The 24,855-nt window shown below is 47.1% G+C and overlaps 1 protein-coding gene and 1 long non-coding RNA gene across 3 annotated transcripts in view; both read left to right on the plus strand.

Moving 5' to 3' along the window:
• Positions 1–4,887, plus strand: part of DNAJC21 (DnaJ heat shock protein family (Hsp40) member C21) — a 41,160-nt gene extending 36,273 nt beyond the window's left edge. The window contains exon 12 of one of the 2 annotated variants that reach the window (XM_056545821.1): positions 2,601–4,886. In XM_056545821.1, the coding sequence (XP_056401796.1) occupies positions 2,601–2,765 (165 nt within the window). In that variant the 3' untranslated portion in view covers positions 2,766–4,886. Of the gene's footprint in view, positions 1–2,600 lie in introns of both variants that reach the window. The other variant, XM_056545830.1, reaches the window with a different exon arrangement.
• A 281-nt stretch (positions 4,888–5,168) lies between these two features.
• Positions 5,169–6,155, plus strand: LOC130312086 (uncharacterized). Its single transcript, XR_008860290.1, has 2 exons — positions 5,169–5,583; positions 5,826–6,155. It is a non-coding gene; the product is annotated as an uncharacterized LOC130312086 (long non-coding RNA).
• Positions 6,156–24,855: the final 18,700 nt, after the last annotated feature.

Here is a 24,855-nt window from a genome sequence, read left to right on the forward strand (position 1 = left end):
ATCTTCCCTCTGACTTGCTGCTCTGCCCATTGTGAGTCTATACAACAAGTTGAGAAGAGCAGCGAGTCAGAGAAAAAAGCAGCCAGCCACCCACCTTTCCTGGAGAACAAAGTATTTATCTAACAGAGTATATTGTAGATTTGGCACAGACTCTTTTTGCTTTGTTTATTTCCTTTTTGCAGAACTAAGAAAATAACCTACCGTGCTTTTTGAAAATACACTAAAATGGACTAAATAATATTATATGTGTATATTTATATTATACACTGGTTAAAGAATGTGTATATTTTTGAATGAGAGACAAAATACAGGAAGTGTAGGCGGGACAAGCAGGGCTCTGTTATACGCCCCCGGCTCACATAGCAGGCTGATTTACTGCCATTATAAATATGCATATAATGTTATAATCTGGATTGTATGAGAAGTTTTTGCACATGACAATGGCGATTGAATGTCGCTTGCCATTTTAATTTGGTTTATTAGCTAATGTGTCAACTATATATTTTTTATTTATTTTTTTATAATTAGAATAAGATGGGGAAACTACTTTTTTTGTAACCCCTTTCTATGTTCTAATTTTAATAATTTTTATTTAAATTTTTTTTCATTTGTTTTGCACATTATTATGGGGCAGCCATCTTGCCTGGTCTGTTTTTAACAACATTTAGTGATATGACTGATAGCAAGCCCCATGGACTTAAAGGGGTACTCCGCTGGGAAAAAAATATTTCTTTACAACTGGTGCTAGAAAGTTAAACAGATTTGTAAATTACTTCTATTAAAAAAATCTTAATCCTTCCAGTACTTATCAGCTGTTATATGCTCTACAGGAAGTTCTTTTCTTTTTGAATTTCCTTTCTGTCTGACCACAGTGCTCTCTGCGGACACCTCTGTGCATTTTAGGATCTGTCCAGAGTAGGAGAAAGTCCCCATAGCAAACCTCTCCTGCTCCTAAAGTGGACAGAGGTGTCAGCAAAAAGCACTGTGGTCAGGCAGAAAAGAAATTCAAAACTTCCTGTGGAGCATATAGCATCTGATAAGTACTGGAAGGATTAAGATTTTTATAGAAGTCATTTACAAATATGTTTGACTTTCTGACACCAGTTGATAAAAAAAAAAAAAAAAAAAAAATGTTTTCCAGTGGAGTACCCCTTTAAACACAATAAATATCTCCAGACCCTATTCTTTGTGTGGGGCAGGCTTGTGAGCATGCTATGTGACCTGTGCAGGGGACGGAAAGCAGAGCACCTATTGTCTTACTGTATATACTGATGTCACCATTTGCTGTAATGCTGTACAGATCCCTCCGTATCTTCAGAGAGAACTAGAAGTCTCAGTTTAAGGCCTTGTGGCCAGACTATAAAAACTGCAAGATTTCAGAATTATTTTATAAGATCATAAAATGAAAAATTCATGAAACATAGGTTTACCTTAAAAACTTGATTTGAACAATTGGTAATTTTCTTATTACACATTTTCTTTAACCCCTTAACGACAATGGACGTACATTGTCGATTCCCGCTGTATGAATTTTTCATACCCGGTCGGTATTAGCAATCGGGACCCACGGCTACTGCCGGACATCACCGATCAGGCCGGTCCTGCATTAACCCTTTTGACATCAAAATCACTGCATCCCAATCAGCTGAGAGAACAGCAGAAGGCCCCATACCTGGCTTCTTGCAATCCGATCAGCGCTCCAATGTTCCAGGAAGCCATGGCAGGCTGGAGCAATGGAGCGCCAATAACACTGATCAATGCTGTTCAATGGAACAGAATAGTTCAGTGTTTGCAATCAAAGGATTGCTTGTAATAGTCTTCTATGGGGGCCAAAAAAAATAGTAAAAAAATAAAGTAAGTAAATGTAAATAACCCCCTTCCTAATAAAAGTTTGAATCACCCCCCCCCCCTTCCCATTTTTTAAAATAAAATTATGTAAAATAATAAATGTGTTATCGCCACATGTGTAAATGTCCAACTTATAAAAATATAACGTTATGTAAAAATATCACGTTACGTTGCGTATATGTGACAATTTGATCACAGTTTAGATTTTTTTTTTTTTTGGGAATGAGATGTGACCAAAACAGCAGTTTTTTTATTAGGGTAGGGGCTTTTTCATATTTTTTTTACTTTAGTTCTTACACTTTTTATGTCCATGTAGGGGACTATTTATAGCAATCAATAGATTGCTAATATTATTCATAGCACTGATCATTATTATCAGCGATCTTCTTCTCTGGTCTGCTCGATGTCAGACGAGAGAAGAAGACCCTTGGAGAGCGGCAGAGGCAGGTGAGGGGACCCCGCGAGCAATCTGATTATCAATCAGAACACCCGCAGTAATCTTTATTGACCACAGCATCTGAGGTTAAAAGGAGGACGCTGATGTCCGCCATTACTGGTAGGTCCCTAGCTGCTGATAGCAGCCGGGACCTCTCGTGCATGATGCTCGCCTCATGTACACTATGTAAATGTGTGTCCTGGTGCGTTAAGTCCTGTCGTATCAGAACGTACATTTACGTCCATTCTCCTTAAGGGGTTAAAAACAGAATTATGTGAATTGCAGTTCATACATCTAACATGGCTTCTTTTCACAGCAGACACCACTTTCGCTAAAGTGCAACACCTGTGGGACAGAGTTTTCTACCCGCAACAAACTCTTTACACACCTGAAGAACACTGGACATGCCTTGGCCGTCGGTAACCCCTCCACAAACACAGCACCATCTAAATCCAAGAAGGACAAACGGAAAAATAAATGAAACGTAATAGAGGAACTCTGACTGATTTCTTCAGAACCTGAGCTGTGCAGGAGAACAACACAGGGTCATGCAACATGCTGCACAAGCCCACACGTTCCACCAGTGCATGGGATCTATTAGGGTTGTCTACCTGCATTTATTTCAGCATTATGTCAAGTTATGATGATGGGTGAAGAAAGCTACACCTTCCCCGCCCCATCCCATCATATGTGCAATGAGCTTTGTGGGATGTCCTTGTGCCTCTGGTTGCTCTTGTATGCTACATAGTAATGTGTAGCACCAGCATCTCCATACCACCTACATCACAAGTGACCCCACCAGCAGAATAGTGAGTGTGGCTCTGGAGTATAATACAGGTTGTGCTCATAGAAGAAGTAAGGATGCACTCACTGGTCGTTCGTAGAAAAGCTGGGTGAAGCTTATTGACTAAGAGTACGTTCACACTGCGGAATCTGCTAGCGGAGATTCTGTCTGGCAGCCGCCGCCGAAAATACTTCGACGGTAGGACTGTGCAGCACTGCGCCGTCACCATTGACAGCTATGCAGTGTTCGCAGACTTTTGCGCGAAGAATGAACATGTTCCTTCTTTGGATAGAATAATTTCAACAGCGGAATTGTCCTATGCTGAAATTCCTCAGTATGAACAGGTCTCGCGGAAGACCCAGGAAATTGCTCAGTGTGAACAGGTATCGCGGAAGACCCAGGAAATTGCTCAGTGTGAACAGGTCTCGCGGAAGACCCAGGAAATTGCTTTGTGTGAGCAGGTCTCGCGGAAGACCCAGGAAATTGCTTAGTGTGAACAGGTCTCGCGGAAGACCCATTCACGCTGATGGTAATGTTCACTGGGAATTCTGCAGTGTGAACATACCCTAAAGCAGAATTTCTTTGTCAATGGAGGAACACAGATACCAGCTCCTTCGGAGCTGGTATCTGTTTTCCTCCCTTCCTGCATTGATGATGAAATTCTGCTTTAGTCAATAAACTTCACTCAGCTTTTCCACGAACGTCAGGTGAGTGCATCCTTATTTCTTCTATGCGCATATTTTGACTGTATTCTTTCTGGGTTTATGCACCACCGCCACATGGATTACAAACGCTACCTGAGTATCATAATTTGAGAAACAGACAATGGTAACAAACGCCATGCTTAAAAGTGCTGGATCCTCTCACTGTAATAGTAGAATACAGGTTGTAACTCTGGATTTAGAGATGAGCAAACTTACAGTAAATTCGATTCTTCACGAACTTCTCGGCTCGGCAGTTGATGACTTTTCCTGCATAAATTAGTTCAGCTTTCCTAGGAATGTATCCACCTTTTCCAGCCCACCGGAGCACCTGAAAGCTGAACTAATTTATGCAGGATAAGTAATCAACTGCCGAGCCGAGAAGTTTGTGACGAATCGAATTTACTGTAAGTTCGCTCATCTCTAACTGGATTAGTACAGGTCATGTATTTAAAAAATGGTTCCACTTTTTAGGCTAGGTTTCCACGCAGCTTTTTCTGCCATCTTTTTGACCTGAAAAAGCCACAAAAAAGTGTGGCTTTTTTTTGTGTTTTTGTTGTTAAAAAAAGTAAAAAGGAAAACCTAGCCTAAAAGTGTATCTGTCAATATGAAATAAAAAAAAAACTTTAGACATGCCAAAGATTTTATCAACACCCAACTGATAATGACAGAGAGAGAAGCATGCTGCGGTGCACTTCTCTCCCTGATCTGAGACCAGGACGGCCCTGTAAACTCACATTACACAGAGCAGCGAGGGAATTCGGTAAGCACGCACTTCCCCTGGCTGCTTCTCACGATGAATCGGAACAATCATATCTTTACGACATCAGAGTTGTTTTTTTTTTTTTTTCATGACCATGCCCATTTGACTGTAAATCTATTATATATCTAAACTGAGAAGTCGCGTTCAGTGGTGGTCATATGTTTTACCTAGGATTTTGAATGTGAATATATTATGAACAGGTAAGGGACATTTTGGTGGAGAATACTTCAACCAAGAGATGGTATAAGACACGGTGAAGTGTCTCACATGTCATACAGGGCGAGCTGCTTTATGGCATAACAAAAGACCAGTTAGGCTGGGTTCACACTACGTTTTGTCCCATACGGGAGCGCATACGGCAGGGGGGAGCTAAAAGCTCGCGCTCCCGTATGTCACCGTATGCGCTCCCGTATGTCATTCATTTCAATGAGCCGACCGGAGTCAAACGTTCGGTCCGGTCGGCTAATTTTTGCGCCGTATGCGCTTTTACAACCGGACCTAAAACCGTGGTTGACCACAGTTTTAGGTCCGGTTGTAAAAGCGCATACGGCGCAAAAATGAGCCGACCGGACCGAACGTTTCACTCCGGCCGGCTCATTGAAATGAATGACATACGGGAGCGCATACGAAGGCATACGGGAGCGCGAGGTTTTAGCTCCCCCCTGCCGTATGCGCTCCCGTATGGGACAAAACGTAGTGTGAACCCAGCCTAAGGCAGAAACTGAGCCAAATTCAATAGTTGTAATTCATCTGCCCTATAGTATCTCAGTCCTGTATTATTCTTGCAGCAACATATGGCGGCACGTGCATCCTGCCTCATTAGACCCTAAAGGGGTACTCTGCTGCTAGATATCTTATGATATTTGATCGTGGGGGTCCTGCTGCTGGGGCCCCTCCGCGATCTCCTGCAGTCCCCATCATTCTTAACAAACCCTGAGTTCCTGCGGCAGTGGTTGTGACGTCACGGCCACGCCCCTTCATTCATGTCTGTGGGAAGGGGGGTGTCGACACGCCTCTCCCATAGACTTGAATGGAGGGGTGTGGTCTTGATGTCATGAGGGGCCGTGGTCATGACTTTACGATCACGTCTCCAAGTGTTCTGAACAAAAAGGGTTTATCCAGGAATAGGAAAACAAAGCTATTTTTTCCAAAAGCACCACCTGTCCTCAGGTTGTTTGTGGCAATAACACTGAGCTACATTTACTTCAATAAAATGGAGCCGCAATACCGCCTATAACCTTAAAACAGATGTGGTGCTGTTTTATTTTTTTTTTTTTTTTTTTTTATTTAAAGAAATCAGCTGTTTTTCGAATTCTTGATAACCCCTTCAACCAGAACAGAGATCTATTGCAAATCTTTGTCGCTGTGAAAAAAAAGTTAATATTTTACTCATGGAAAGTATATTGCTTGTTCACATTGGACCTCAGATTCTTCTGTAAATATTCCGAGGAGATGCGGCTGAGTCTTAAGAACTCCTGATTCCTAAAAGAAATCATGTCCAGTGTTGTATGTAATCCATGGCATTTGTTGTCGTCTATGACTTCTTTCGGGATCCTGTATTTCTGCAGCGTTTCACTGATCCGCGTCTTGTACAGCTGAAAATAAATTATTTTAATACCACGACACTAGGTTCTTCCTTATTGAAGCCGTGTTTCATCGTTCAGGCAACGTAGATAAAAGCGAAATGAAATTATGTACTTTTAAGCCGCTTCATTCCTTGTCCATTGCGGCAGGGCTGTGGAGTCTGAGTTGGACGAAATTTTGGGTACCTGGAGTCGGCAAACAATGCACCGACTCCTACTAAATTTAGATTGGAATAAAAAAAATAAATTAAAAAAAGCAAGTTTAAATGTCCCAATTCACAAAAAGTTATAATTAATGACTTCTGTACTGTAAGAATAAAGACCAATGCATTCAGTGCCTCACGTAACCGCAAAACGAACACGTTAAGTGACCGTGAAGAAGCATGCTATTCATGTGCTTTACTATATGGCACACAACGCACAATTAGGAGTGGCAATACTTGGATAGGAAATTGATTTGTTTTTCTTCAAGATTTTTGGTTTTGTGTAGAAAATGCGCTGTCGTTTTCAGACCGAGTTCATGGCAAATGTTGGAATAGAAAACTACCTACAGAATAAAAAGAAAACTGGGCACCCCCCCGATCCACAACGCAGAAAGATCTCCGGGCGGAAGTAGAGAACATACATCCAGAAGACAACACCCACTCCAGTCCTCCCAAATACAATGGTCAAAAATCCCCAATGGAACTCCCAAACTCCCTCATCTCAGTATACGAACAAACTCCTCCTCCAGCGTATTCTCTCAACCTCACACCTGACCAAACGGATTCACCCTTTGATCAGTACGATAGTGACGACATTACCATCATACCCAACCGACACCACATGACGGATTGGCAATTACCAATTATCAACTCACCGGTCGAACTGGTTTTGCCACTCAGTATCTCATCACACATTTCTTTTTTAGGATTTCCCCCACCCAGACAACCTCCACCCCTCACACCGGAAACCGAAACCAAACAATCCAACAAGATTACCAAATATTTCCAACCAACAATTACAGGCACACCCATCACAAAACAACAAACCATGAAAGGAAAAAAGTCACAATGCCAACTCAAACATACAGACCCCAAAGATAAACAAAGTGAAATGATTCAAATCTTCAACCTCTCCAAACACCAACTTTCCAAAGCCGAACACTCCCTTCTAGTGAAGGGACTATCTTTCTGCCCGACACAATCAATTAATGATTTCAATGTGTTTGTAGACTTAAATGCTTTTATCCGGAAGCTTACATTGAAAAGACATTACGAAATGGAGAAAAATAATAACATGCTCCACTTACCCTCAGCGGGTCTACCTCTTGACCCCTATATACACCAAGATGTTAAGGGAAAATCAAACTTCTACCCACATCATCACAAGGGACACCATCTCCATACCTTTTATAGTCTCGTCCTTGACAAGATTACCAGCCTACCCATGCTGGCATCACACAAGCTCAAGAATAACAACTTATCCAAAGAAGGCAGCGAAGCACTCAAATCGCTGAAAGAAAATCAAAGCTTGGCAATACGTAGTGCCGATAAGGGAGGAGGGGTAGTTGTCCAAGACCGGACCGGCTACTTAAAGAAGCAGACCGAATACTATCGGATGATTCCTACTATAGGAAACTACGCATCGACCCATCCCCAGAATATCAACAGGAATACTCACAACTCATAACCTCAGCCCACGCAGGAGGCATCCTTAATAAAAACTTACTCACAGTCTCTAATCCACAACTAGCATTTTTCTACCATCTACCTAAAATACACAAAGACCTCAGCAACCCACCCGGAAGACCAATAATCTCAGGAATTGGATCACTTACCAGTCAACTCTCACACTTCATAGATCTATATCTGCAAACTATTGTCACCACTCTCCCTTCATATTTGAAAGACTCACCTAGTCTTATCCGGGACCTTATGGAAATCAACTGGGAACCCCAATACATGTTCCTCACCCTCGATGTAACCTCACTCTATTCCAACATTTGCCATGAACTCTGTCTGAAAACTACAGCGCATTTTCTACACAAAACCAAAAATCTTGAAGAAAAACAAATCAATTTCCTACTTGAAGGTGTGAAGTCCATCCTCACCCACAATGTATTCAGCCACAACGACTCCCTGTACCATCAGTAACGCGGCACAGCAATGGGGACCCGTGTGGCCCCCAGTTACGCTAATCTCTGCATGGGAGGTTTTGAATACGAACATATCTACGAATCTACAGATTATACCCACATCCTGTATTACAAACGCTACATAGACGATTTATTCATCATCTGGACAGGAGGACCGAACTATTCATTAAACATCTCAACAATAACCACTGGGGTCTGGAGTTTTGCCCTAACTCCAGCCATGAATCCACCATATTTTTGGATCTTTCAGTAATCCATCGGGGCAACAAAATTATCACTTCCACACACTTCAAAGAGGTAGATACGAACAGTTTCTTAGACTTTAAAAGTGCAAATTACAAAAAAACATCCCTTTCAGCCAATACCGTAGGATAAGGAGGAACTGCACTCAAATAAAAGACTACAAAACCCAATCAAAAATATTACAAGAAAGTTTCAAGCAGAAGAATTATCCCACTACCATCCTCAAGGACGCCTATACCCGTAACCTCTCCTGCATCCAAATATCACTGCTTCCAACAACCTCGGATACCAGCAGCAACAGCAAACCGGGGAACTCTTCAACTTCGACTATCAAAACTACCAAATTCTCTACCAATTTCATAACCTCATATAACCAATCCCACTGCCAAATCCGTGATATCTTCAAGAAAAATTGGCACATACTCCTACAAGATCCGATTTTGAAAAGAATTATACCCATCAATCCCGGCTTCACTTTCCGTAGGGCCAAAACCCTGAGAAACATCCTAGCACCAAGTCTGCTTAGGAAGGCAAAAACCGCCATGGAAACCCCACAGCAACAAACTTTTGCGCCTCTGACACCAGGCTCTTATGAATGCAGACAGATGGGATGCCTTTGCTGCATGAATATTACTGTCACGATCCCGGCTGGTAGGAGGTGGATTCTCTGTGCCAGAGAGGGATTGGCGAGGACCGTGCTAGTGGACCGGTTCTAAGTCACTACTGGTTTTCACCAGAGCCCGCCGCAAAGCGGGATGGTCTTGCTGCGGCGGTAGTGACCAGGTCGTATCCACTAGCAACGGCTCAACCTCTCTGACTGCTGAAGATAGGCGCGGTACAAGGGAGTAGACAAAGGCAAGGTCGGACGTAGCAGAAGGTCGGGGCAGGCAGCAAGGATCGTAGTCAGGGGCAACGGCAGGAGGTCTGGAACACGGGCTAGGAACAAACAAGGGAACGCTTTCACTAGGCACAAGGGCAACAAGATCCGGCAAGGGAGTGCAGGGGAAGTGAGGTATAAGTAGGGAGTGCACAGGAGGAAACTAATCAAGGTAATTGGGAAGATTGGACCAGGCACCATCATTGGTGCACTGGCCCTTTAAATCGCAGAGGCCCGGCGCGCGCGCGCCCTAGGGAGCGGGGCCGCGCGCGCCGGGACAGGACCGACGGAGAGCGAGTCAGGTACGGGAGCCGGGGTGCGCATCGCGAGCGGGCGCCACCCGCATCGCGAATCGCATCCCGGCTGGAGGCGGTACCGCAGCGCACCCGGTCAGTGGATCTGACCGGGGCGCTGCAGCAACGAGGATGAGGCGAGCGCTCCGGGGAGGAACGGGGACCCGGAGCGCTCGGCGTAACAGTACCCCCCCCCTTGGGTCTCCCCCTCTTCTTGGGTCCAAAGAACCTGAGGATCAAAAACACAATTCTTTCGTGATGAGGTCCGATGCACATTAGGAGGGGTTCCGTGCGGTAACGCACGGCACAGTCCAATCTTTCATTGTTAACACAATTGATGTAGAGGGGTCTGGCGAGACTGGTCACAGGGATGTTGAACCTGTTGATAAGAGAGGCCAAAAAAAAATTTCCTGCAGATCCGGAATCCAAGAAGGCCATAGTAGAGAAGGAGAAGGTAGAGGCAGATATCCGCACAGGCACAGTAAGGCGTGGAGAAGCAGAGTCGACATCAAGAACTGTGTCACCTTTGTGCGGAGTCAGCGTACGTCTTTCCAGGCGGGGAGGACGGATAGGACAATCCTTCAGGAAGTGTTCGGTACCGGCATAGTACAGGCAAAGATTCTCCATGCGGCGTCGTGTCCTCTCTTGAGGTGTCAAGCGAGACCGGTCAACTTGCATAGCCTCCACGGCGGGAGGCACAGGAACGGTTTGCAGAGGACCAGAGGAGAGAGGAGCCGGGGAGAAAAAACGCCTCGTGCGAACAAAGTCCATATCCAGGCGGAGCTCCAGACGCCATCCGGAAAAACGCATGTCAATGCGAGTGGCAAGATGAATGAGTTCATGTAGGTTAGCAGGAGTTTCTCGTGCGGCCAGAACATCTTTAATGTTGCTGGATAGGCCTTTTTTAAAGGTCGCGCAGAGAGCCTCACTATTCCAGGACAACTCGGAAGCAAAAGCACGGAACTGAATGGCGTACTCGCCAACGGAAGAAACACCCTGGGCCAGGTTCAGCAGGGCAGTCTCGGCAGAAGAAGCTCGGGCAGGCTCCTCGAAGACACCACGGACCTCAGCGAAGAAGGACTGGACTGTGGCTGTGGCAGGATCATTGCGGTCCCAGAGTGGTGTGACCCCAGACAAGGCCTTTCCAGAAAGGAGACCACGGGAGAGTCTAGAGTCCTCATCAAATTTGTCCGGCAGGGACAAGCAGGGGTTAGGAGCGGCCGGTTGCTGCGGAGGAGTTGCAGGAGCCGGCGGAGGAGATGGTTGTTGCAGCTGCTGTGTCTGTGACTGAAGTTGCTGTATCTGCGGCAGCAGCTGCTGTATCTGTGACTGAAGTTGCAGTGTCACGGTGGTCAAGTATGCCAGCTGGTGATTTCGTTGGGCAATCTGTCGGGCTTGCTGGGCGACCAGTCGGGCTTGCTGGGCGACCAGTGTGGGGAGGTCGGCGACAACTGGCAGAGGAACTTCAGCGGAATCCATGGCCGGATCTACTGTCACGATCCCGGCTGGTAGGAGGTGGATTCTCTGTGCCAGAGAGGGATTGGCGAGGACCGTGCTAGTGGACCGGTTCTAAGTCACTACTGGTTTTCACCAGAGCCCGCCGCAAAGCGGGATGGTCTTGCTGCGGCGGTAGTGACCAGGTCGTATCCACTAGCAACGGCTCAACCTCTCTGACTGCTGAAGATAGGCGCGGTACAAGGGAGTAGACAAAGGCAAGGTCGGACGTAGCAGAAGGTCGGGGCAGGCAGCAAGGATCGTAGTCAGGGGCAACGGCAGGAGGTCTGGAACACGGGCTAGGAACAAACAAGGGAACGCTTTCACTAGGCACAAGGGCAACAAGATCCGGCAAGGGAGTGCAGGGGAAGTGAGGTATAAGTAGGGAGTGCACAGGAGGAAACTAATCAAGGTAATTGGGAAGATTGGACCAGGCACCATCATTGGTGCACTGGCCCTTTAAATCGCAGAGGCCCGGCGCGCGCGCGCCCTAGGGAGCGGGGCCGCGCGCGCCGGGACAGGACCGTCGGATAGCGAGTCAGGTACGGGAGCCGGGGTGCGCATCGCGAGCGGGCGCCACCCGCATCGCGAATCGCATCCCGGCTGGAGGCGGTACCGCAGCGCACCCGGTCAGTGGATCTGACCGGGGCGCTGCAGCAACGAGGATGAGGCGAGCGCTCCGGGGAGGAACGGGGACCCGGAGCGCTCGGCGTAACAATTACGCACAACATCTCCACCTTCACCTCCAGGACGACCTCTGCAACCTTCCCGATCAAATTCAACCTTCCCGATTGCAATTCAAACTTTGTCATTTACCTCATTGAATGCATCTGCGGCATTCAATACATCGGGAGAACCACACAGACGTTACGGAAACGCCTGAATGGCCACCGATACAACTGTACAAGAGGATATTTGAAATAAAGTGTCTCACGCCACATCACGGAGGAACACAATAAAGACTTTTCTTCAATCAAAATAACCCCAATAGAACAGATCCCCCATGACACTATTAACCGAACACTCACACTCAACAAAAGAGAAGCATATTGGATTTTTAAAATGCGCTGCTTGTATCCAGATGGCCTGAACGACTGCATTGAACTCTGAATATCTATATGTGCCTAACCCAAATTCATCGTTATTTAGTTTGCAAACCCAGCAGACATCCCCACACATTGACACCCCCATATTAACCCCTTAAGGACCCAGCCAATTTTCACTGTAGGACCCGGCCATTTTTTGAACATCTGACCACTTTCACTTTAAGCATTAATAACTCTGGGATGCTTTTACCTTTCATTCTGATTCCGAGATTTTTTTTTCGTGACATATTCTACTTTATGTTAGTGGTAAAATTTTGTCGATTCTTGCACCGTTTCTTGGTGAAAAATTCCCAAATTTGATGAAAAAATTGAAAATGTTGAATTTTTTTAACTTTGAAGCTCTCTGCTTATAAGGAAAATGAATATTCCAAATAAATTATATAATGATTCACATATACAACATGTCTACTTTATGATTGCATCATAAAGTTGAAATGTTTTTACTTTTGGAAGACACCAGAGGGCTTCAAATTATAGCAGCAATTTTTCACAAAATTTCTAAATCTAAATTTTTCAGAGACCAGTTCTGTTTTGAAGTGGATTTGAAGGGCCTTCTTATTAGAAATTCCCCACAAATGACCCCATTATAAAAACTGCACCCCTCAAAGTATTCAAAATTACATTCAAATGGTTTGTTAACCCTTTGGGTGTTTCACAGGAATAGCAGCAAATTGAAGGAGAAAATTCAAAATCTTAATTTTTTACACTCGCATGTTCTTGTAGACCCTGTTTTTGAATTTTTACAAGGGGTAAAAGGAGAAAAATCTTCCTAAAATGTGTAACCCAATTTCTCTCGAGTAAGGAAATACCTCATATGTGTATGTCAAGTGTTTGGTGGGTGCACTAGAGGGCTCAGAAGGGAAGGAGCGACAGTGGGATTTTGGAGAGTGAGTTTTTCTGAAATGGTTTTTGGGGGGCATGTCGCATTTAGGAAGCCCCTATGGTGCCAGGACGGCAAAAAAACCCGCATGGCATACTATTTTGGAAACTACACCCCTCAAGGAACGTAACAAGGTATACAGTTAGCCTTAACACCCCACAGGTGTTTGACGACTTTTCGTAAAAATTTGGATGTGTAAATAATTTTTTCTTTTTTTTTCACAAAACTGCTAGTTTTCCCCCAAATTTTCAATTTTTGCAAGGGGTAATAGGAGAAAATGCCCCCCAAAATTTGTAACCCCATCTCTTCTGAGTATGGAAACACCCCATATGTGGATGTCAAGTGCACTGCGGGCGCACTACAATGCTCAGAAGAGAAGGAGTCACATCTGGCTTTTGCAAAGCAATTTTTCCTGAAATGGTTTTTGGGGGGCATGTCCCATTTAGGAAGCCCCTATGGTGCCAGGACAGCAAAAAAAAAACACATGGCATACTATTTTGGAAATTACACCCCTCAAGGAAAGTAACAAGGGGTACAGTGAGCCTTAACACCCCACAGGTGTTTGACGACTTTTCGTTAAAAGTTGGATGTGTAAATTATTTTTTCTTTTTTTTCACTAAAATGCTAGTTTTTCCCCAAATTTTCAATTTTTGCAAGGGGTAATAGGAGAAAATGCCCCCCAAAATTTGTAACCCCATCTCTTCTGAGTATGGAAACACCCCATATGTGGACATCAAGTGCACTGCAGGCACACTACAATGTTTAGAAGAGAAGGAGTCACATTTGCTAATTTTGCTGAAATGTACTGTGTGTGTGCTTGGTGTAACTAAGTATAACGGTGTGTGATTAGAAATCACACACCGTTATATGGGGGGGGGGGGGGAAAATGCTGCAACCCCAAAAAAAAAATAGGGGGGCTAATGCAGCGCCCTGAACCCCTAATAGGGCCCGGGTCACACTGAAAAACTGCAGAAGACCCTTGGGGACCTATTAGGGGGTCGGGGGGGGGGGGGGGAATTTAACTTTTTTTTTACTTTTTACCCTACCTTTCCCTGGATTGTATTATTTCCCTGATCTATGGGGGCTTCTTTTCTTCTGTGGGGGCTCCGATTTCGGCAGAGGGGGGGTCCCGGTCTTTCTCCAGCAGCTCTGACCGCTGACTGAACTCAGCCAGTGGCGGGAGCTGCGGGAAGATGCTGTTAACCCCTCCCCTGCCGGCTGCTATTGGCTGGACGATCGTCCAGCCAATAGCAGCGATCTTGGGGGGGGTGACGAAATCACCACCTCCCCATAGATACAGTGGGTGATAGGGGGTGTATCATACACCCCCAATCACCTTGTATCTCCGGGTCAGCGGATCACACGTGACCCGCATCGCCGGAATAGCCGCAAATCGCATGTGTGAATTCACATGCGATTCGCGGTGATCGCCGACATGGGGGGTCTGATGACCCCCCTGGGCATTTGCACGGGATGCCTGCTGAACGATTTCAGCAGGCATCCCGACTCGATCTCCGCCCGGCGCACGGCGGGGACAGGAACTGCCCATGACGTAACTGTACGTCATGGGTCCTTAAGACCCAGGGTGTCGGGACGTACGTCATGGGTCTTGAACGGGTCCTATACATTCCCCCCCCCCATTAGGTCCCATTCACACTTCCCCTCCTGTCCATCCGACCTCCTAACCCCTACCCTTCTCCCCACATCCCACTTTCCCACCCACATTCACCTCTCTATCACCCCGTCTCTTGGCCCCGCCTACCCCTTTTCCCAACCCCTCCCCCCAACTATTCCCCATCGGCCCTCCTCCCTATCCATTCCCTTTTCCCCTCTCTACCACCCAGCACCCCACCCTACACACTCACCCACATCCTTCCCCTCATCCCTCCCCCCACTCTTCCACCCTCTGTACCATATATCTCCCTTCCAGCACACTTCCATCCCCAACCCATCCCCCCACCCATTAATAAATACCGTTTGCTCACAGGCAAACACAACAGTACAAGTGCGCACCATAGCATACAATTATTAGACCGCAACAGTACACATGCATACCCACACATGCATGCCCACAGACATGTGTAAATCTACATATGTGCACCGTGCGCACACATATGCTATGCGTACGCACACACACGATGTCACCACACACGCTTGTCTGCAGTTTTAGACACGCGCGTCCTGTACCCACCCCGGCCGCGACCCATTGACAGCTAGCGTCTGAGGTTGCTTAGCAACCCAGGATGGCCCGCAAGTGACGTAGCGGCAGTGTTAGTACAAAAAACGCGCGCACAGTGTAATACACGCTGTCAGTACCACGCCAGCGCCGCTGCACACAGGATCATCACCAGGTAATTTAGCATCTCGGCCCTCCTGTCCCATTCCCTCTCTACCCACCTACCCCACATTTCCTCATGTTACCACCCATTTGATTAATCTACTACCCCCACCCCACCAATATAAATTGTCTATGCCCTACTTCTCCATTCTGATTGCTGTTTATCCTCCTATAGTAACTCTGTATACTATCAAAGAAGTTTGGCAAGTCCCTTTCTATAAATCTATTGCAATACCATATTTTAAACTAACATATACCAAAGTTGTGCCATAAAGTAAGTGTATATATAGTGTACCCCATCAACATATATTGTGCCCCATCAACATTCAACGTTTGAACTAACTAATAACCACATGTATATAGCGTCCTATAGAAATGTGTCTGTAATGCGATGCAATATGTCAAGTTTTCCTATATTCTTAGTAACTTTGTAACACCACTGACATACCAATTTTCTGGGACCATAGGCAGTGTGTTACTGCAGCATGATATTGCTAATGCTGCGGTATGTTACTGCAGTATGTTAATGAAAACTAGCCAACGAATGCTACATTCGCATACTTTTACACACATTGTCACACATTTTAATTATTAAAATAAAATATCATAATCATAATTTTTTATCCATTTTAGACCACGTATATACCTGTGCGGTACATATCACACTACATTCCTTCTGTACATTCTCTTACTTTTGTCTTCACTTTATCTTTATTATACTTTTCATTTTACTATCTTATAGCATTTTACGTTTTGGACCTGAGGAAGGCACTTTATGTGCCGAAACGCGTTGTCCACTTTTATACACAATAAACAAGTTTTACCTATGCTGGCCTGAGTCTCTCCGTCCTTACACATATGCGAGCAGCGCCTCCCACAAACCGGCTTTTTGTAGCACCCAGCTACCAATCCTGCATCCCTACTGGCTCTTGCACAAGATCCCAGACCCGGTCGGAGTGCGGCAGCTCCCACTCACCAACTCACAACCATACCCTGTGAGCCTCAAGCATTATCTGCAATAAGATTCCACATTGCATTTCCCACTGGGAGCACCCCTATTTTTATCTCTCTCCATATTAATACAGAGGAGTCGGTGTCAGAACATTTATCTACCAACTCCACAGCCCTGCATTGCGGAGTTGTCAGATCCCACACAAAAAGGAAAAAAAAAAATATTGGTACCTATTCCTGACCATGTACATGTAATTTTTTTTTGCCTCTATCACTTATATTTATTCTAAAAATCCCTCTTTTCATTAGCTTACAGTGTAAGAAATCCTCTGTGGAAAGGGTGTGTGTCCTTCCTTGTGGTGGTGGAAGGTGATTGGTGTGTGTGGTGGAAGGGGGTGTGTCCCTCCTTGTGGTGGTGGTGGTGGTGGTAGGAGGTGATTGGTGTGTGGTGGGAGGAGGCGTGTCCCTCCTTGTGGTGGTGGGATGTGATTGGTGTGTGGTGGAAGGGGGCGTGTTCCTCCTTGTGGTTGTGGGAGATGATTGGTGTGTGGTGGGAGGGGGCGTGTCCCTCCTTGTGGTGGTAGGAGGTGATTGGTGCCCCTGCTCATGCAGCCTTGTCCTTGAGTTATCTCTTGTTCATGATTCATGGACCAGGCTGATGCTGCTGCAGGACTGCTTAGTGTTGCAGTAGGTATGGGGACCCCTAGTGGTGGGATTTTCAGGAACCGTTTTCTTTAGTAAAGATTCTAAATTGTTTACAGTGACAGTTCCTTACACGGACAGAGGTGTCAGCAGAGAGCACTGAGGTCAGACAGAAAAATAACAACTCAACTTCCTCTGTACTATACAGCAGCTCATAAGTACTGGAAGGATTAAGATTTTCTCAATAGAAGTAATTTACAAATCTGTTAAACTTTCTGGTACCAGTTGATTTGGAAAAACATTTTTTTTCTTTAACATAACATGAAATGTCCTAATTCATTTTCTGTAAAGCTACATCTTCTAGCATTAAAGGGCTTCAAGGTGTCACTGCCATCTTATGCCCCAGTCAGATCACCTGCTCTCAGGCTTATGTTATACTCTTCCTATTCCCCTGCCGCATGTGTGGCCAACATGTTCTGTTTGTCACATTATTAGCTCTGTCTGTGTTTTCTTGTGTGTCTGTTCTGATTCCTCTCTAGAGAGTGAAGCTACCAAGCTACTGCACCCTGATGGTATTGACTGTGTTTCTCAGTTCCTAGCGCTCTGCTAAATTGTGTAGCTGACTTTCCCTAGCAAAGAGATGGTATTGACTGTGTTTCTCAGTTCCTAGCGCTCTGCTATATATTGTGTACCTGACTTTCCCTTGCAAAGTCTTCTGTAACCCTGTTCTGGTCCTCGGCCTTTTCCGGTAGTTGGCCAGTGCTGGTACCAGCTGCCTTTCCTAATGTTGTGGATGGAGTTTCGGCAATAGTCGGACTATCCTTTTTCACCAGAGGAGCTCACTGAAGCACCGCAGAACTCTCCACATTACCTTTGTACAGACACAGAGATATGTGGCAGTACTTCTGTTTCCTTTATGCTACAGTAGTGTTTCAATACACTACCTGTCCGGTCAGTGTTTTCACTCCCGCACCCTACCGTATCTCCAGAAGTAGAGTTGTCCTCAGATGCAGTCTTTGTTATATGGTCTGAAAACAAAGGAGAGGGCACCCCAGAATCTAGAGGTAAACGAATATACACCGACTGCCAACAGTTATGAATACACTTTCCAGAGGTTGTTGTGCAGCAACACAAACTGCTGCCACGGAGGGGAGAAGCGTGCATTCTGTGCCTCTAATCCTATCACTACTATCCTTGGGTCCGAGTGAGTGATCCTCATCAGACCTGTTTATCCTTTCTGTTTTGGAAGTTACTATTATTCAGCCAATATCTTTTTGGTGTATTGTATCCTTTATTTGCGTTTTTCCTACATCTGTTCCCCTGATGAACCCTGCATTACTCTGTGTACCTATGTAGGAAGGGGGAAACGCGTCGGGCCTATGATGAATTGTTGTGTTCATTGACACGATCATATTTTGTTGTGTAGGAATTTACATTATTTTGGTCGGTGTGGGTTTAACATTTCAGCTCTATGTGGTTAGCCCCTTGTTTTTCCCCACCTTCTTTTTGTATTTTGATTTAGACATTTTCTTTTTTCAATCACGATTGAGGACAATTTATTTTGTGTGTCAGAAATAAAGTTTTAATGATCTAACATTACATTCACTGTGACTGGCAGCGACACAAACAACTCTGAAAAGGGTATATTAATAGCCTACCGCAGTGTTTCCCATCCAGGGTGCCCAACCAGCATTTGTATGGCTGGATAAAACATTCCCTTCTGGAATAACATACCCAGCCACTTGGGGAGTGTCACGATGCCGGCTGGCGGGTAGTGGATCCTCTGTGCCAGAGAGGGATTGGCGTGGACCGTGCTAGTGGATCGGTTCTAAGTCACTACTGGTTTTCACCAGAGCCCGCCGCAAAGCGGGATGGTCTTGCTGCGGCGGTAGTGACCAGGTCGTATCCACTAGCAACGGCTCAACCTCTCTGGCTGCTGAAGATAGGCGCGGTACAAGGGAGTAGACAGAAGCAAGGTCGGACGTAGCAGAAGGTCGGGGCAGGCAGCAAGGATCGTAGTCAGGGGCAACGGCAGGAGGTCTGGAACACAGGCTAGGAACACACAAGGAACGCTTTCACTGGCACAATGGCAACAAGATCCGGCAGGGAAGTGCAGGGGAAGTGAGGTGATATAGGGAAGTGCACAGGTGAAGACACTAATTGGAATCACTGCGCCAATCAGCGGCGCAGTGGCCCTTTAAATCGCAAAGACCCGGCGCGCGCGCGCCCTAGGGAGCGGGGCCGCGCGCGCCGGGACAGGACCGAGGGAGAGCGAGTCAGGTACGGGAGCCGGGGTGCGCATCGCGAGCGGGCGCTACCCGCATCGCGAATCGCATCCCGGCTGGAAGCAGAATCGCAGCGCCCCGGGTCAGTGGATCTGACCGGAGCGCTGCAGCGGAGAGAGTGTAGCGAGCGCTCCGGGGAGGAGCGGGGACCCGGAGCGCTCGGCGTAACAGTACCCCCCCCCTTGGGTCTCCCCCTCTTTTTAGGGCCTGAGAACCTGAGGAGCAGACTTTTATCTAGGATGTTGTCCTCAGGTTCCCAGGATCTCTCTTCAGGACCACAACCCTCCCAGTCCACTAGAAAAAAAGTTTTCCCTCTGACCTTTTTAGAGGCTAAGATCTCTTTGACAGAGAAGATGTCCGAGGAGCCGGAAACAGGAGTGGGAGGAACAGATTTGGGAGAAAAACGGTTGAGGATGAGTGGTTTAAGAAGAGAGACGTGAAAGGCATTAGGGATACGAAGAGAAGGAGGAAGAAGAAGTTTGTAAGAGACAGGATTAATTTGACACAAAATTTTGAAAGGGCCAAGATAGCGTGGTCCCAACTTGTAGCTAGGGACACGGAAGCGGACATATTTAGCGGAGAGCCATACCTTGTCTCCAGGGGAAAAAACGGGAGGAGCTCTTCTTTTCTTATCCGCGAACCTCTTCATGCGTGATGAAGCCTGTAGGAGAGAATTTTGGGTCTCTCTCCATATAATGGAAAGGTCACGAGAAATTTCATCCACAGCGGGCAGACCAGAGGGCAAGGGGGTAGGGAGGGGGGGAAGAGGGTGACGGCCGTACACCACGAAAAATGGGGATTTGGAGGAAGATTCAGAGACTCTGAAGTTATACGAGAATTCGGCCCATGGAAGGAGATCTGCCCAGTCATCCTGGCGGGAGGAAACAAAATGTCGCAAATAATCACCCAAGACTTGGTTAATTCTTTCTACTTGTCCATTGGACTGGGGATGATATGCAGAAGAAAAATTTAATTTAATCTTGAGTTGTTTACAGAGAGCCCTCCAGAATTTAGACACGAATTGGACGCCTCTATCCGAGACGATCTGCGTAGGCAATCCGTGAAGACGAAAAATGTGTACAAAAAATTGTTTAGCCAACTGAGGCGCTGAAGGAAGACCAGGAAGAGGGATGAAATGTGCCATTTTGGAGAATCGATCAACGACCACCCAAATAACAGTGTTGCCACGGGAAGGGGGTAAATCAGTAATAAAATCCATACCAATCAGAGACCAAGGCTGTTCGGGGACAGGCAGGGGATGAAGAAAACCAGCGGGCTTCTGGCGAGGAGTCTTATCCCGGGCACAGATAGTGCAGGCTCGCACAAAGTCCACAACATCCGTCTCCAGAGTCGGCCACCAATAGAAGCGGGAGATGAGTTGCACAGATTTCTTGATGCCCACATGACCAGCGAGATGGGAGGAGTGACCCCATTTGAGGATTCCGAGGCGTTGGCGTGGAGAAACAAAGGTCTTTCCTGGAGGAGTTTGCCTGATGGAGGCTGGAGAAGTGGAGATCAGGCAGTCAGGTGGAATGATGTGTTGCGGAGAGAGTTCAACTTCTGAGGCATCCGAGGAACGAGAGAGAGCATCGGCCCTAATGTTCTTATCGGCAGGACGAAAGTGAATCTCAAAATTAAATCGGGCAAAGAACAGAGACCACCGGGCCTGGCGAGGATTCAGCCGTTGGGCAGACTGGAGGTAGGAGAGGTTCTTGTGGTCGGTGTAAATAATAACTGGAAATCTTGATCCCTCCAGCAGATGCCTCCATTCCTCAAGTGCTAATTTAATGGCTAGAAGCTCTCGATCCCCGATGGAGTAGTTCCTCTCCGCCGGAGAGAAGGTCCTAGAAAAAAAACCACAAGTGACAGCATGCCCGGAAGAATTTTTTTGTAAAAGAACAGCTCCAGCTCCCACTGAGGAGGCATCAACCTCCAATAGGAAGGGTTTGGAAGGGTCAGGTCTGGAGAGCACGGGAGCCGAAGAAAAGGCAGACTTGAGTCGTTTAAAGGCGTCTTCCGCTTGAGGAGGCCACGACTTGGGATCGGCATTTTTTTTGGTTAAAGCCACGATAGGAGCCACAACGGTAGAAAAATGTGGAATAAATTGCCTGTAATAATTGGCGAACCCCAAAAAGCGTTGGATAGCACGGAGTCCGGAGGGGCGTGGCCAATCTAAGACGGCAGAGAGTTTGTCTGGATCCATTTGTAGTCCCTGGCCAGAGACCAAATATCCTAGAAAAGGAAGAGATTGGCATTCAAACAGGCATTTCTCAATTTTGGCATAGAGTTGATTGTCACGAAGTCTCTGAAGAACCATACGGACATGCTGGCGGTGTTCTTCTAGATTGGCAGAAAAAATTAGGATATCGTCCAGATATACAACAACACAGGAGTATAGCAGATCACGAAAAATTTCATTGACAAAGTCTTGGAAGACAGCAGGGGCGTTGCACAGGCCAAAGGGCATGACCAGATACTCAAAGTGTCCATCTCTGGTGTTAAACGCCGTTTTCCACTCATCCCCCTCTCTGATGCGGATGAGGTTATAGGCGCCTCTTAAGTCCAATTTAGTAAAGATGTGGGCACCTTGGAGGCGATCAAAGAGTTCAGAGATGAGGGGTAGGGGGTAGCGGTTCTTAACCGTGATTTTATTAAGACCGCGGTAGTCAATGCAAGGACGTAGGGAGCCATCTTTTTTGGACACAAAGAAAAATCCAGCTCCGGCAGGAGAGGAGGATTTACGGATAAAGCCCTTTTTTAAATTTTCCTGGACATACTCAGACATGGCAAGAGTCTCTGGGGCAGAGAGAGGATAAATTCTGCCCCGGGGTGGAGTAGTACCCGGGAGGAGGTCGATAGGGCAATCATAAGGCCTGTGAGGAGGTAGAGTCTCAGCTTGTTTTTTGCAGAAAACATCCGCGAAGTCCATATAGGCCTTAGGGAGACCGGTTACTGAGGGAACCACAGAGTCACGGCAAGGGTTACTGGGAACCGGTCTTAGACAGTCCTTGGAACAAGAGGGCCCCCAACTCTTGATCTCCCCAGTGGACCAATCCAGGGTTGGGGAATGAAGTTGAAGCCAGGGAAGTCCAAGGAGAATTTCCGAGGTGCAATTGGGGAGGACCAAAAGTTCAATCCTCTCGTGATGAGATCCGATGCTCATTAGAAGGGGCTCCGTGCGGAAGCGTATGGTACAGTCCAATCTTTCATTGTTTACACAATTGATGTAAAGGGGTCTGGCGAGACTGGTCACTGGGATGTTGAACCTGTTGACGAGAGAGGCCAAAATAAAATTTCCTGCAGATCCAGAGTCCAAGAAGGCCACGGTAGAGAAGGAGAAGGCAGAGGCAGACATCCGCACAGGCACAGTAAGACGTGGAGAAGCAGAGTAGACATCAAGGACTGTCTCACCTTTGTGCGGAGTCAGCGTACGTCTTTCCAGGCGGGGAGGACGGATAGGACAATCCCTCAGGAAGTGTTCGGTACTAGCACAGTACAGGCAGAGGTTCTCCATGCGGCGTCGTGTCCTCTCTTGAGGTGTCAGGCGAGACCGGTCGACCTGCATAGCCTCCACGGCGGGAGGCACAGGAACAGATTGCAGGGGACCAGAGGAGAGAGGAGCCGAGGAGAAGAAACGCCTCGTGCGAACAGAGTCCATATCTTGGCGGAGCTCCTGACGCCTTTCGGAAAAACGCATGTCAATGCGAGTGGCTAGGTGAATAAGTTCATGTAGATTAGCAGGAATTTCTCGTGCGGCCAGAACATCTTTAATGTTGCTGGATAGGCCTTTTTTAAAGGTCGCGCAGAGGGCCTCATTATTCCAGGACAATTCTGAAGCAAGAGTACGGAATTGTACGGCATACTCGCCAACGGAAGAATTACCCTGGACCAGGTTCAACAGGGCAGTCTCAGCAGAAGAGGCTCGGGCAGGTTCCTCAAAGACACTTCGGATTTCCGAGAAGAAGGAGTGTACAGAGGCAGTGACGGGGTCATTGCGGTCCCAGAGCGGTGTGGCCCATGACAGGGCTTTTCCGGACAGAAGGCTGACTACGAAAGCCACCTTAGACCTTTCAGTGGGAAACAGGTCCGACATCATCTCCAGATGCAGGGAACATTGGGAAAGAAAGCCACGGCAAAACTTAGAGTCCCCATCAAATTTATCCGGCAAGGATAGGCGTAGCCCAGGAGCGGCCACTCGCTGCGGAGGAGGTGCAGGAGCTGGCGGAGGAGATGACTGCTGAAGCTGTGGTAGTAACTGTTGTAGCATAACGGTCAGTTGAGACAGCTGTTGGCCTTGTTGCGCTATCTGTTGTGACTGCTGGGCGACCACCGTGGTGAGGTCAGCGACAACTGGCAGAGGAACTTCAGCGGGATCCATGGCCGGATCTACTGTCACGATGCCGGCTGGCGGGTAGTGGATCCTCTGTGCCAGAGAGGGATTGGCGTGGACCGTGCTAGTGGATCGGTTCTAAGTCACTACTGGTTTTCACCAGAGCCCGCCGCAAAGCGGGATGGTCTTGCTGCGGCGGTAGTGACCAGGTCGTATCCACTAGCAACGGCTCAACCTCTCTGACTGCTGAAGATAGGCGCGGTACAAGGGAGTAGACAGAAGCAAGGTCGGACGTAGCAGAAGGTCGGGGCAGGCAGCAAGGATCGTAGTCAGGGGCAACGGCAGGAGGTCTGGAACACAGGCTAGGAACATACAAGGAACGCTTTCACTGGCACAATGGCAACAAGATCCGGCAGGGAAGTGCAGGGGAAGTGAGGTGATATAGGGAAGTGCACAGGTGAAGACACTAATTGGAATCACTGCGCCAATCAGCGGCGCAGTGGCCCTTTAAATCGCAAAGACCCGGCGCGCGCGCGCCCTAGGGAGCGGGGCCGCGCGCGCCGGGACAGGACCGAGGGAGAGCGAGTCAGGTACGGGAGCCGGGGTGCGCATCGCGAGCGGGCGCTACCCGCATCGCGAATCGCATCCCGGCTGGAAGCAGAATCGCAGCGCCCCGGGTCAGTGGATCTGACCGGAGCGCTGCAGCGGAGAGAGTGTAGCGAGCGCTCCGGGGAGGAGCGGGGACCCGGAGCGCTCGGCGTAACAGGGAGATACCATAATCTATTCTGAAATAGTGACAGGCCAAAATGGTAATATCAGGATCGGTTTAGAGTCCACTGTATTAGCCCCAGAAAAGGAAAAGGTACACACATTTTTTTGCCCAGGAGAGAGACATACTAAAAGGATAGTGGTTCTTAAAGGGGTTATGCACCATGAAGTGATTTTGGTACTTACCTGCCAGGCAGTAATGGACATGCTTAGGAAGGATCTGTGCTTGTCTTAGGGCTGAATGGTTGTGTTGTGAGTCTATCATGACACTGGCTTTCTTTTTGTGAAATGACTTTTCTCTATCGGCTCCATTGGGGGACACAGACCGTCGGTGTATGCTACTGTCTCTAGGAGGTGTGACACTATGGTAATAAAAAAAAGTCGGCTCCTCCCAAC

This window comes from Hyla sarda, chromosome 1 (assembly GCF_029499605.1).
Source record: "Hyla sarda isolate aHylSar1 chromosome 1, aHylSar1.hap1, whole genome shotgun sequence".
Taxonomy (NCBI): domain Eukaryota; kingdom Metazoa; phylum Chordata; class Amphibia; order Anura; family Hylidae; genus Hyla; species Hyla sarda.